The 14,402-nt window shown below is 41.1% G+C and overlaps 1 protein-coding gene across 1 annotated transcript; it reads right to left on the bottom strand.

Moving 5' to 3' along the window:
- Positions 1–324: 324 nt before the first annotated feature.
- On the bottom strand, positions 325–13,460 carry brca2 (BRCA2 DNA repair associated; the record flags this gene model as incomplete). The annotated part of the gene is made up of 19 exons (XM_080731848.1): positions 325–678; positions 1,185–1,304; positions 2,352–2,608; positions 2,699–2,840; positions 2,929–3,095; positions 3,501–3,702; positions 3,803–3,921; positions 3,999–4,146; positions 4,251–4,406; positions 4,805–5,180; positions 5,461–5,631; positions 5,815–6,002; positions 6,193–6,383; positions 7,467–7,691; positions 9,345–9,448; positions 10,745–10,977; positions 11,989–12,038; positions 12,340–12,609; positions 13,343–13,460. The coding sequence occupies 19 exons, from the start codon at positions 13,458–13,460 to the stop codon at positions 325–327; spliced, it is 3,591 nt and encodes a 1,196-aa protein (XP_080587974.1).
- Positions 13,461–14,402: the final 942 nt, after the last annotated feature.

Genomic DNA, 14,402 nt, shown 5'->3' with positions numbered 1-14,402 from the left:
CTATATCATTGATTTGAAACAACACACACACTACACCTTTTCTTTCGCCAAAATATTGTATATCAAATAGGTAAAAACCACACTTTAGGACAGTTTTGAACAACTAGGTATTCTGTGTTCAGCAAAACCAATATACCGTAGAGATGACACATAACAAGACAATGATTCAGCATAAAAGTCCAACTGGACCAGAAAACAACCACAGAACCTGAACACGAGGGCCTTCACAGTCACTCGTCATTTGACCAGATATTTTGCTTGTTTGTGTACAATGCTTATCTACAAGTAGATACATACAGTGTATTGCCTTCATCAGGTACTTTATCAACTAGGTCCATTGTGCAATGCCTGAGTATCAATCATAGCCAGCTCTTCGTCATTCACCCACTCATCCACAGCTGGGGAGACGACAGATTTTCGTGCTGGCGTCTTAACAGTTTTTAAAGTGCTGGGTGTCTCAGACCTCCGAGGGGGGTTGAACGTCTTATTGACACAAGGAGAAGTCATTGTGCCCACAGGGCAGAGAAGCGGTGGGGAGGGTATGTGAGACAGGTAGTCCAGGGCCCTCTTTCTCTTCAGACTTTTGGGGTCTTTGTCTGCTGAGGATTTAGCCAGAGTGGGGGTCCTGCCCAAAGGCGTGAAGGATCCAAAGCTTCGGCTTGGCTGCTGAGATCTCACCTGCACGAAACACAATAACAGTTTCAGTCAACATGAACTGGCACTATTGATTGATAGTAACTTTATTCTCAAAAAGAGCATTACGTTTTCATTAATTTGCAACGCTGTCGAAATTACCCACAAAATAATTAAGACATATACAGATATAAAATACAGCTATAAAAACACAGAAACAACAAAATAAAACCATAACAGAAAACCAATAAGTTAAAAACAATTACATAGTGAGCTAGTGGAGATTTAAGAGCAGTTTATTAAATTGCCCATAGGATATTGGGGCATTAATTTTTTGCTCCAGGAGACTTTTTGGCCTTCCTTCTCTCCATTGATTGACATCTTTATTGACAATGCTAATGTAGTAAAAAGAAATTAGTTGCACACCACTGTCAAATAAAGGATAAAAACACGGGAAAGCTTAACATTTTATTTCCATTGCGGTGTGATGCTTCAGAACGCCAAAGAAATATGAGTAAAAAACTCACACAGGTCCTTGTCTCTGGTCTTACATCTGTTTTATAAGCTGGAGTTCTTGGCTGCAAAGCTGGAGATGAGATGGAGCTCAGACCATCGAACTGGATGAAATGTGAAAGCTTCTCTTCTGCATTCTTAAAGAAGTCCTCCTGACCCTGGAAAATAAATACATTTTCATTATCTAATTGTACACTGTCCAAGAATAAACTACAAACAAACAACAAACAAAAGAACATTACATGTACAGTATGTACAGTAACCCGTCTCAGGATATGGTTACAATACAAATGTCACCTTTGGTTTAACATCAAACCCAGTTTATTAGTCAATTTCATTTCGATAGAACGTTAGACATTGTGACATAATATCCTATCCTCCTGAGGCAAGACACATGTTTGAAATTAATATTATAAAAACAGCAGAGGTTCCAAGCATTGGGTGTTCTGGAGTGGTGTATGGTTATTTTCAGCTGTAGTTGGATCTCACAGAGGTGGTGGATTCCCATGAATCGTTACTTGGCCGTCAACCCAATCAGCATACCGTTAAATAGAAAAAGGGAGGCAGTGGCATTTTTCACATGAGCCACTTTTATACCAGTTTTAATAGATTAGCCCAAACCAATTAAATTACCTGGAAGCGTAAACAACTCTTGGAGGAATATCTCCACTGTATCAAGTGTGTACATTTAACAAAATAGGCATATAGATGTGTGTTGTTTATTTAGACTAGGCCTATTCATTTAGGGCAGCTATTGATTAAGTGGGGCTATTGATTAAGTAGTACTCCTGTAGGTATGTGGATGAATTTAGGCAGTATTGAGGCAAATTAGGTAAAGGTGGATTCATCTGTTTGTGCGATCAGAAACAAATACATTGGTAAAGAGAAGCAGGGATCGGCTCAAGGCAGAAAGGTGCAAAGACCTTAACATCTCACCCGTCCCGCCATGCTGGCTATACCTTACTAGCCTAGCTGCAGCTAGACACATCCCCACACATGTTAAACATACTGCAGTCAGTTAGCTGCATTAGTATATAGGCTGGCCCCAGGCTAATACCTTACGGCTCTGTGACAAATTTAATGTATTGCAATGAAATTAAATAGTATGTGGAAGCATTCAAGCAGGCCAGTTAATTCATTCTGGTATATGGTCAGGTGCTAGAAACTGCACTATAATTATTAGCGTAGTGATTAGTCCAGCACACCTGGACCAGGTTTCTGAGCTGGGCGAGGGCTTCCTGTAGATGAGATTCCTTGGGATTTGCAGAAAACAGGGCCTGGTCTCCAGCATACAGGACCGGAATGGGAGCGGAAGGCTGAGGTTTCAGTTGTAGATTACTCAGAGCCAAAAGGGCCAGTGGCTTCACCAGGTCTTCCAAGCCAGACTGAACCAAACTGCTGGAGCAGCGCACTTTCATGATGTTCAGCTGCCCATCAACCATATATATCACAGGGGAGAAACCTGGATTGAAAAGAGGCTAGTCAGTAACAGCCTTTTTATGAATAATACGGTGACAACAGACACTTGGGGAAAATACAACAAAACACCTACTCTGTCCATCTGTGATACAGATGACATATCCTACGAGATCAACTTCTCCACAGAGAGGATAGAATTCTTCAGTCTTTTGGAGGTCAAGGAAGGTGGCTGAAGTTCTTGGTTGGAAGTGTGCCGACAACCATTCCAGGGAGACCTAAAAAAATAAATGAATAAAGTTACCTACGAAAATATTTATTTGAATTTTAATTGTCTATTATGTCTAGGCTGAATGTGTACAGAACCTGCATGTCTTGAAACTGTGTTTTCTTAGTTGCAGTGAGCTGAACAGCTGCACAGCCAGGTCGTTTCTTGCCATCAGAAGTGGTAAGGTTATAAACCCTGTATCGGCTGCCCTCTTTCAGCAAAGACTGAAGATCCAATGAAGGCCGCCAAATGTTCAATAGGTAAACTGAAAATAGGAGAAAACTACATTTGAAATTGGGTTCACCAGAATGCAAGATGTTAAAACATTTCAGGTACCATCAATCTGAAACAAGAACTACAGAAACTACATTTCAGTTATTTTTAAATAATGTATTCAATCGTAAATGGTGTGCCTTTATCCAAAGCACTTTACAATGTGCATTACATTCACCCATTCACACACCGACAGTGGAGGAAACCGTGCAAGGCACAAACCTGCTCATAGTGAGCAGTTGGAGGTTCAGTGTCTTGTTCAAGGACACTCTGACACTTTTCCAAGCGACCGCTCTAACTCCTGAGCCACTCCCTCCCATATTGCATAACCAAGGGTCCCAAAGACAAAAATACAACTATATACTGTAGATACACAGATATACGTATTAATACACACCATTGCTGCCTAATTGGTCCCTGGAGTCCGCAATGCATAGCTTCCATACAGGTGTAACGTCTCGTTTGGGACAGCTGCCCTGGCCTTCCTGTGCATCTTCCAGGGCACGGCGGTACCGCTCCTGCAGTTCAGCCTGCTTCTTCTCTGCCAGAGCACGCCTGTAGGCATTTAGAGCCTCTAGCTGTTGTTCACTCAAATGGCCCTGGTATTACAAGAACACAACAAAACAACCTCAGTAACCGAATGGATCTACATCTACAACTGTTTTAACACGAGAGAGAGAGAAAAGAAAGTGATATCACCTCCAAGTAAACAGGGTCATTCTCCACTGCTTCATGTAGTTCCTCTCCATCCTGCAGACTCTTAATATCCTGGCGGCTGAGTGTCTTCCTCCGTCTTCTGGCACAAGATCTGGCATTACCTGGAAGATCACAACTTATAAACAACCATTTCATTTTTACCTGTATTTTACTCATTAGATTAGAAGACAAGGCATACCATTCTCTGATGATTCAAAATCAGCCTGAATCTTGGCAAAGAGGATCTCCATGGCTTTCTGCTGGCTGCTGTTAAAGCGCCGGGCCTCTTTCTCCTCAGCACGGTCAGAGCGGAAGACAAAACCTCCTTCAGGCTTCTTTTCCATCCACTGTAAAAACAAGGATATATACACACACACTATAATTTTCTGAAAAGATTAAAAACCAAAAAAGGCATCATGTGGTGGAATACAGATTCAAGTAAACTACACACCAGGGTGGGGTAGCTTCTCAACACGACAATGTCCACACATCCAACAGGTCCTCCGTTGCTGTACAGAGAGGAAATAGGAAGCAGGAATGGCCGAGGATCACGGTGGAACCCCAGCTTGGCGTCCCATCGTGCTGGTCTGCAGCTATTGGCACAAATCTGAAAACAATGAATAAATAGCAGATCATTTCTTGTCGGAGAATGTGTCGATACGTTTAACTTACTTAAATGGTTTGCTTTCGACTGTTTACAACACTGTTTCCCAGTGGGTCGCGAGTAAAAATCCAAATTTCTTCTCTTACAAAAAATATATATTTCAAAAAATTGAAAATCTTTTGAAGTATATCATTTATTTAAAAAAAAAAGAGAAAAAAAAGGACTAAATAATAAAAACATCTAAGAAATTCCATAAATAAAACATAATAATTAAGAAGTAGTGAAAGTAGACGATCTACAATTGTGAGCTTGTAGGTCTGCTATTTTCACTAGTTTTGAATGTTTCATTTCTCTTTTGGGTCATGGGCTAAAAAGTTTGGGAACCACTGGTTATTAGTTACCTTCATCATGAGAGATTCAGGCGCCTCTAGAGGCGAGCAGGCATCTTGGGATCCCACCAACTCGGCTCCGTGGATGATCAGCTTCCCACCAATGACCAGCCGACCCTTGTGGAGCATGACAGTCAGCGGAACGTCCATCTGCGCTTTAATAGCATACCAGCCATCGGTGAGCCAAACTATTGCAACTGGGGGTTCGACCTTGGATTCAACCCCTGGTGGTGGGACACTGACGTCATTACGACTCTGTCTGGTTGGGTCCTGACCCCTGGAGACCACACCGCAGACACAGAGAACCAAGGTTTTGGCTGACGTGTCATCCCTTTCCATAATCTTCCTCAGGGCTGGCCTTCGGCTATGGTCCACTTCCACGTCATATCTGAGACAACGGACAAGTATATCCAAGAACAACCAGGGGTTTACACATTGCTTGTCTTGTAAAGTGTCATTATTCTATGTCTTGCAATTTAGACCTCCTTTAGTGCAAAAGATTCATCTAATCCAGGGGTTCTCAAACCAAAATGACATTAAGCTAATCATCAGGGGACCCCCCAAAATAATTTGGGGACCCCACTTGGGGTCCCGACCCCAAGTTTGAGAACCAATGATCTAATCAGATGATCAAATTCAACTGGATTTTTCAAATTAATCTTATGTACCTGTATTTGAGTTGGAGGAGAACCTGCTCTGGGTTGAGGCAGAGGCTACCCATAGTTGTTGGAAAAGACCTCTCCATGGAGGCCTGCTTCCACACTATCCACCGGTAGTGATTGTACACCCACTCTTCGCTGATCAGCTTGGGATCCACACCTGGGGTGTCACACAATGCTCTGGGAAATGTAAGATACGTAACAAAAGTTAGGTGGAGAACTGTAACCTCCAATAGTTGCATCCACATTCATCAGACGATATCTGATTTATCAAACATTTTGCTCAAACCACAAATGCAGCTATTGCGGCAACGTTTTATTAATTCTAAATACTAAATAGTGATCAATTAATAGATTCAATACTTGTAGAACTCTTCTTTCCCTGTAGTTCCATCGCTCCTGGGTATCAGCCATCCTCCATCCGCAAGTTGGACCCCACCTCCATCTATGAATACCTGCTGTTGAAAGAACTGCCCGCACCGAAAGCAAAAAGACTCTGCGTTGTCACTGGTAATCTCAGACACATGCCGATGCACTCCACAGACATACAGCTGAAAAAGAAAAGACAAAATAAAATAAAAAAATAAATAAATTGTTGTTTAGATAAAATGGAATCCCAAGGTCAATTAAGTTTTCAAATAGAGGTAGAATAAAACAAATGTGTCAATATAAGACTTTGAACTGTATGTATAGTACAACTGGGAAAGCACAAGCGTGTTAATATTTGTACCCATCCCATACCTGTTGTGCTGTGTGTTTGGCAGGAGCCCACCCATTTACTGCATCTCTCAAACGAATCCTGTCCACTCCTGAGGTCTTAGCCAAGTATAAACTCCCTGGTATTGGTCGAATGTTCTGGCGCTTTTTCTTCCTGATCCTCATGTCCTGCATATCCCGTGCAAGCTCTAAGCTCTGGAGACTCTCAGCTATGTCTGTTAATAAGAGTGCTAAACATAATGTTATTATTAATATTTTTAATTTAAGACATTGTGTCGTAATGTATTGTATTAACATTTAAAAAGTTACCATGATTTCCAGATACGATGTCCTTGGAAACAGAATCCTCTGCATCCTCTTTTATCTCATGGTTAGAAGGAAGGCTTTTAGCACTCGTAAGACCATCTTCAGTTTCAACCTCCTCTGAGACCACTGTTGGAGTGGCTTCTTCCACCTCATTTTCAGACACTTTTGTAGGAATTGATTGTGATTTCTTTACAGGTGGAACAAACATATTAGTCTTAGGTGTTCCACAAAGGTTATGTTTGCTTTGCTCATTGTTTAGCTTAGGCGAGCTGTTCTGGACACCAGTCCCCAGTTTTTTGAATGGAGGTACAAACACTGCAGATGTTTTTGTCTTGTCCTGTGGCACCTGTGACCCTGTCCTCACATTCTTCTGGAACGGGGGAACAAACAAGGCCATTTTTAAATTTGAAGGCTTAATGTCTCCAGGGACTGAAGATGGTTTTGTTGGTTCTGTCTTATGCAACCTGGAATCCACACTGCTCTTGTTATCCCTGTGAGATAAAGTTATACAGTACATGCTTATAGTATCCATTTAAACTATTATTATTATTTTGTTAATTGTACAACAAAACTTCTTCTCCATTGACCTTTTCACAGAGGGGCTTACCTGTATGGCGTGGTGATTCTTGGATGAAGAGGGGTAGTATACTTGAAAACCCGTCTGTCCTTTGTTTCACCTTTATACATAGATAATACATAAAAAATACAATTAAATGATCAGAAAACAACTGTTGCCGCATTCAAATAATGTTTTACATAGTGTTTTAGTGATTTACCATCAGGGCCACTTTTTGCTGGATGGAGTGCCGACACTTTTGGGCCATCTACGGTTCTGTCAAATTCTGCCAACAACCGTCTTTTCAAAGGAGGATGGCCTAGAATACAGTGGAACAATAACATTTGTGGTTAGTGGCCATGCCTAGATTCTTTACACCTGTAAAATAAAATGATTTTAATTTGTAGTTATACTTAATTGTAATATTCACACTTACCATTTAGATCTTCTGTCGATCTTTTCGCTTTGCCACTTTGTCTCTCTAGTGCAGGTCCTTCACTACAGTCTTGCCCTGGAATCGTCTTTGACATTTTGGTGAGATCCTGGTCAGCTACTTCCTCGTCTTCTAATAAGGCCTTAGCGCAATCTATGGCTTCCTGCGCAAAATATCTCTGCTGGGTGATAGTGCAGCCGCTGAGGCCAAGTGAACCAAAGTTAAGCACTGGAGACCCCCTTGCACTTGGGGACAGATGTGTAACCTTTTCACAGTCCTCCACTCTTCCAAGAGATGCACGAAAGGTATGTGGCTTTCTCTCTTCCAGGCCATCATGACTACCATCATGAAGATGGTCCTCTGACAGGGTGACTGGGACCTTGGTACAAGTGGATGGTTCTTTGAATGCCACGGAGGCTTTGCCACACATTCCTGGATCTCTGCTAGCTTTTTTCACATCGTCAGTCTTGTGGTTTTGAGTGACTTGTTCAAAGGTAGTATGTTGAAAATGTAACTCTTTCTCACTGGTAGAGGGAAGAACTGAGGTAGGGCCTGCTTCCAATACATCCACGTTTGCTGGATCATTTAGAAGGTTCCTTGCCTTCAAGAGATGTTTTTCTGAGACGTGGACTTTTATACCCCTTGCAGTTGTGAACCCACAGTTGATTTGCTCTCTATTGTTTTGCACATCATCAAGGTTCAAGCCAGTCTTCTTTGTTTGTGAAATGTCTGAACTGCCATCATTGAAAAAGTATTTAGAATTATCTAGAGCCTCAGCTGAATTTAGTTGCTCAAATTCATTGAACAGGGATTTTGCCCTCTGAAGGGCTACTACTCCTTTGCCACTGGCTGTCTGAAAGCCATCACTGTGTGGTGTTGGGGGATCCATTGAAAGAATGTGTGCAGTCTTGAACCCAGTTTCTGTATTTCCCTTCCCAACCTCTAACTTGTCATTCTCACTAAACAGGGCTTTTGCTTTCTGAAGGGCCTTAGTTGAAATTGCAACTCCTTTGCCACTAGCTGTCTGAAAGCCACACTTTCTTGGTGGCGGCGCCTGAATTGTCCTGGTTCTCATAGAGTCCGATTTTAGGGTTTGGTCATCAAAAGAATCAGCTTCCTGAAAAAGACACTTTGCATTCGTCACTGCACTGTTGGACCTTCCATCGGCTGTACTTGCACCACCATTATTGGTCAATTCACTGGTGATAATTCCATCTTCTGTATTCTTCTTAATATTCTCAAATTCTTCACATTCACTAAACATGGCTTTTGCTTTGTGAAGGGCAGCAGTTGAAATTGCAACTCCTTTGCCACTAGCCGTTTGAAAGCCACCGTTTCTTAGTGGTGTTGGCTGAATTGGCCTGGTTCTCGGAGCATCCGTTTTTCGGTCCTCAAATTGATCACATTCATGTAAACAGGACTTTTGTTTTGTCAGTGTATTACTGGACACACGTCCTTTCTTTCCACTGGCTGTACTTACACCACCATTACTGGCCAATACAATCTTATCTTCTGTATTTGTCTTGATATTCTCAACTTCCACACAGTCACTGAGCAGGGCTTTTGCTTCGTGAAGGGCAGTAACTGAAATTGCTACACCTTTTCCACTGGCTGTGTGAAAGCCACAATTCCTTGGTGGTGGCTCATCAGTTGGAATGTTAGATGGCCTTATTGTCATATCTTGATCTTCATCACAATCACTCAGCAGGGCCTTTGCTTTCTGAAGAGCTGAAGTTGAAATTATTACACCCTTGCCACTAGCAGTTTGAAAGCCACCATTTCTTGGCAATGGATCAACTGCAATGTTTACAGGTACATGTTTGATGCCAGTCTTCACGTTTGTATTTTGCTTTTTTCCCTCTTCCATCTGGTTATGCTCACTCAACATGGCTTTTGCTTTCTGAAGGGCTGCCGTTGAAACGGTAACTCCCTTTCCACTGGCTGTCTGAAAGCCACAATTTAATGGTGGCGGTGCCTGAATTGTCCTGGTGAAATTACTCGTTCTCATAGAGTCCGATTTAAGGGGTTGGTCCTCAAATGAATCAGCTTTCTGTAAAAGACACTTTGCTTTTGTCACTGCACCGTTGGACCTTCCATTGGCTGTACTTGGTCCATTTTTGGTCAATTCACTGGTGATAATCCCATCTTCTGTATTCTTCTTAATACTCTCCAATTCTTCACATTCACTAAACACGGCTTTTGCTTTGTGCAGAGCAGCAGTTGAAATGGCTAAACCTTTGCCACTGGCTGTGTGAAAGCCACAGTTTCTTAGTGGTGGCTCACCAGCTGGAATGCTGTTTGTCTTTTTATTTTGATCTTCATCACATTCATTCAACAGGGCTTTTGCTTTCTGAAGGGCCCCAGTTGAAATCTTTACTCCTTTGCCACTGGCGGTCTGAAAGCCACAATTTCTTGGTGGTTGTACCAGAATTGGACTGGTGAAGTGGTGTGTTCTCTTAGCCTCTGTATGATGCTTCTGGTCCTCAAATTGATCACATTCTTGGAAAAGAGAAGTTGCTTTTATTAATGACTCATCACGCACCGATACTTTCTTCCCACTGGCTGTACTAAATCCACACATGAGGGCAGAGAGTGGCTTTACTATCAAAGATGGATTTCCAGGGCTAGAACCAGCACTGATAACATCCACAGGATTCTTGTGACCAGCATTCTTTGACGGTTCTTCCTCATGAAGCAGTATAGTATCATTTGCCACTGGACCAATATCCACAGTTTGAATTTGAAAGCATCCATCAATTGGCTCTTCTGAAATGCCTCTCATCACTTGAGCCAATTTAAAACTACTATTGTCATTCTTATTGATACCACTTCCAGTCACAGATTTTGTTAGTTTCTTCATGTGTTTTGTTGAGCCACAATCTTCGCTTTCCATGACATCGCAGTCTTTGAAGAACGCATTTGTATCTTGGATTGCCTTTGCAGATATTGTAATATCCTTCCCACTGGCCATCTGGAATCCACTTTTCTGTCCATCGAATGCAGCTTTTGCTTTCTGCAGAAAATGATTTGAAACTCGCTGAGCATTTCTTCCAGCAGTTTTAAAGGATAAACCATTTCCATCCATGACAAAATCATCTGTTGTGATATCAGTTGAGACACTAGCTTTTCTTTCTGAGGCATGTTTAGTAATAGAAACTTCATCTCCAGTCGAGACATTTTCCTGTTTCACTGCACTGTTGTATTTAGTTGTGGTGCTGGGAGCTTTACATTTGTTCTCGTAAACAGGATTAGAGGTCATTTTATCAGGGGTCATCAAGTGCTTTTCAACATCAGAGTTCAAACTCTCATCAAAATCTATGCCGATGAGAAAATCTGGATCCAATTCTTTGTCCGCTTGCTGGGGAGGAGGGACATTGTCTTCAGAATGTAGGCTTTTCTTCACAGGTCTGAACTGGGTAAATTCAAACTGGCTCTCGGCTTCTTCCAAAAAACAGCATAACTCTGTGACATCAGCTTCCTGTGAAGCTGTCAAAGAACACTGTGCATCCCCAGACTTTGCATTTGGAGAAGGTGGATAGTTAGTAGAGATATTGTCCACTGATTCACCAGTCTTGCCAATGTTGCTTCCAGTATTAAAGCTACATTTGGTTGGTTCATTATCCTCAATGTCTTTAAATAGGCTCTTGGCTCTGTCAAGATTGACTGAAGAAATAGGTATTTCTCTTTTTGAAGCCGTCTGAAATCCAGGCACCTTTATAGGACAAACTGTTAATCGCTGTGGGATACTTGTGTGAACTTTTCCCTTTTGTTCAGATAAGTTGCTTTCATCAATTACTGTTTTTGAACTATGGGTTAGCTGTATGGATGCATTCTTTGTGTGACGTTTCTTCTCTGTGCCAGCACCCGATTGTTGACTTCCAGCATTTTTCTCTGAGCTGGGAAGAACACATGATGAGCCAGTAACTTGAGTGACAACAGCAACAGTAGAGTGAATCCCACTGTCACTAGCCATATCCCATTCATTACTGATGTGATTAGATTCAAGACAATGGGAAGTTCCCCTTTGACTAGATTCTTGTCTAGCCAACAAGCCTTTTCTCCTGTGTTTCAGTGCTGACAAACAAGCTGATGCAGAGAAGCCATTTTTATATCCATCTTCTTTTATGCTGCCCACTTTACCAGAATCTGACATTTGACTGAAGTCTTGTGCAAAAGCTCTGCAAAGCTGTGACATATCAACGTCCTGTCCTTTCACTGGTATCTGTAGATTATCTTCATGCTTATTTGTCAGGTTTTGTCCTGGATTCCTTCCATCATAGGTTTTGTTGCTGATGTCACAACACTGTGCTACATCAGGGACATTTTCCATTTCCTTCTCTTTGATCTTTTGTCCTAGAATTAAGGGGACAGGTTATGTAAGAAATGCCTCCTATCTTTTAAAATAGCGAGTGAAAGTGAAAGTTAGAAGTTAAAAGTACTAAAAAATCTTTCCAGGCATGCATTAACACAATCTGTATGATTTAGCCTTGTAGTAGAAGTACATAATAGGAACATGCAAACATACCAGTTGATCGAAGTTTCTGTGCTGCCCCCTCTTTCCCTTCTTCTCTGGAACTAGACCTCGGAAGAGTATAAACAAAGCTTCTCTTCTTAGTGGAGTGGGACTTTATAAACGATGGTGTGACTAGCTGGCCAGGACCTGATTCACTTCCAGGTTGTTCCGTTACAATTCTGGATTCCAGCTGTTTAGAAGAATTATTAACACGGCAAGATGTATCCATTGCACACTGTGAAATATCAGACAAGCTCATTGGAGTCCACTGAATATTCCCAGTTTTCACAACAGGTTCTTCTTTTGATCTTTGCTCGGGAACATTTTCACTATTTTTTGTTGTCAGTATATTTGTTGAAGTGCGGCCATTTTCATTTGTTGAGATGTTTTGTTTCCTCTTTATTCTGTCCTTGGTTTTCACTCTTCGCAAAGCTGAACTACTGTTCGAGAAGAACATGGAGAGGACATTTTCAGCTCCATCAAGAACACCCTCCACAGTGCGACGAATTTCTCCATCTTCAATAGCATCTGGTACTGTCTGCTTCCAGTCACTGCCACTCTCCTCTAGTGAAGACTCAGGCGGAGAATCAGTCGACTTTCTGCCCACATCAGCTTCATGGCAATCATCAGCTGCTGATAACAAGAAGAATAAAGCATTGGAGCATCGCAGACAATTTGAATGTATTTTTAAGGTGCTGAGTGCAAATTAACTAACGTTATCAGCAGCTGATGTCAGAATCAATCAAAAGTTTCACACTATGTATTTTAAAGTAACTGGCTAGCAACTATGTTCAAGTAAGTCAGTATCACCTTATACTGGGTGCTATTGTACAGTACCATCAAATACATAATGAACATCAACCGAAAAAACAGCCCTTACCTTGTCCAGTGGGATGATCACCCTTTTTAGGTGGCTCCGTTAGATTGCTGGACACATTTGAGAGAGAGGGGAAAAGATTCCGCACCATCTAAGGAAGGAGATAAAGAAAAAAGTACATTACTTCTTATTACACAAAGCTGCACAAAAAACGCCTTTGTAGTAGTTTGGAACTGGGAGTACTGGAATATTTATGCATTCAAAACACATCATTGACAGACTGGTCAATGGAATTTATGATCATACATTTTTACAACACATTCAGCAGCATTCTGAAAACAGTAGGAATAAATACAGTGCGTCCATTAAAGAGTAAAAGCTTACAAAACCGCTCTTTTCTGCAGACGGACTCACTGGATTATCTTCTGGTTTAGCTGTGAAAATGAAAACAATTATACTAATAGAATACACACTGTAAACATAACATATAAATGACTAAAATAACTGACAATGTCTGATAGGGTAAAAATATATATTGGATGTGCTTACATAAAATAAGGGTGGATGGCATGGCTGTTGGGGTATTCAATGAACTTGTCCATGACATGTCCGGATTAAGCTGTGCACCAAGACTTTCAGATATGTGTTGGGCATAGGCAACCTTCATAAATCCAAAAAAGATAAAACAGCATTAGAAGGACAAACTGTATTTGTCACTGCATACTCCATATTCAAGCACTACGCAACTACATATCATGCTTACATAAATATAATCAACATCAGAATTTAAAAAAGTACACTTACTGCAGACCTGTTGGGTGTATCAATCAACTCTATACAAATGACAAAGCAAAAAATTAAAACATAAATACAAACACTTGACAATGTATTGTATTTTAATATTGACAGCAGAACGTTAAATAAACTCTTAGCTTACCAATATTGTCATTTAGTTGCAGGTCTTCATCTGACTTGGTGACTGACACACTGAAAACCAAGGGGAGAAAAACAGTTAGACCCTCCAGAAAAATGCTATTATGCGATCGCATCATTTCCTGCATAATCAGCCAAATGCTGCAGATTATGCAGGGGTCAAATATTAAAAAAAAATAATCGCATATTTCCGCCCTCATATTTCGGAACTACCCGCATATTTCACTGCATAAAATCACACAAACCCCTGCATATTTCACATCTTTTCGCATATCTCACGAAATTCACAACTTTTTGCATATTTCGCATATTTTGCATGTCACATATTTCAAAACTTTTCCGCAATTTCACTGCATAAAATCACATAAAACCCTGTCGCAAAACATGCTCGCCTTCATTTCTTTCGAACACGTGCCGACCGCTCGGTGGGGCGATTCTTGTATCTTGCATTTGTTTTTACTGAAGGTTAGAAATAAGTTTAGGGTTAGGCATAGAATTAGGAATAGGGTTATGTTTTGGCACCGACTATATTTTGAGGCAAGCGTTTTGGTATTCAATTAAATACAAGCTGAAAACACAAGCTAAAATAAATCTAATGTTGTAAACATCGTTCTAGAATGTCATTCAAGGTTCACTCTCCATATAACTCTAGGAGGGACCTGTACAGGGGCGGCAT

Source organism: Nannobrachium achirus, assembly GCF_963921795.1.
Source record: "Nannobrachium achirus genome assembly, chromosome: 8".
NCBI lineage: Eukaryota > Metazoa > Chordata > Actinopteri > Myctophiformes > Myctophidae > Nannobrachium > Nannobrachium achirus.
This window is presented reverse-complemented; position numbering and strand designations above follow the sequence as displayed.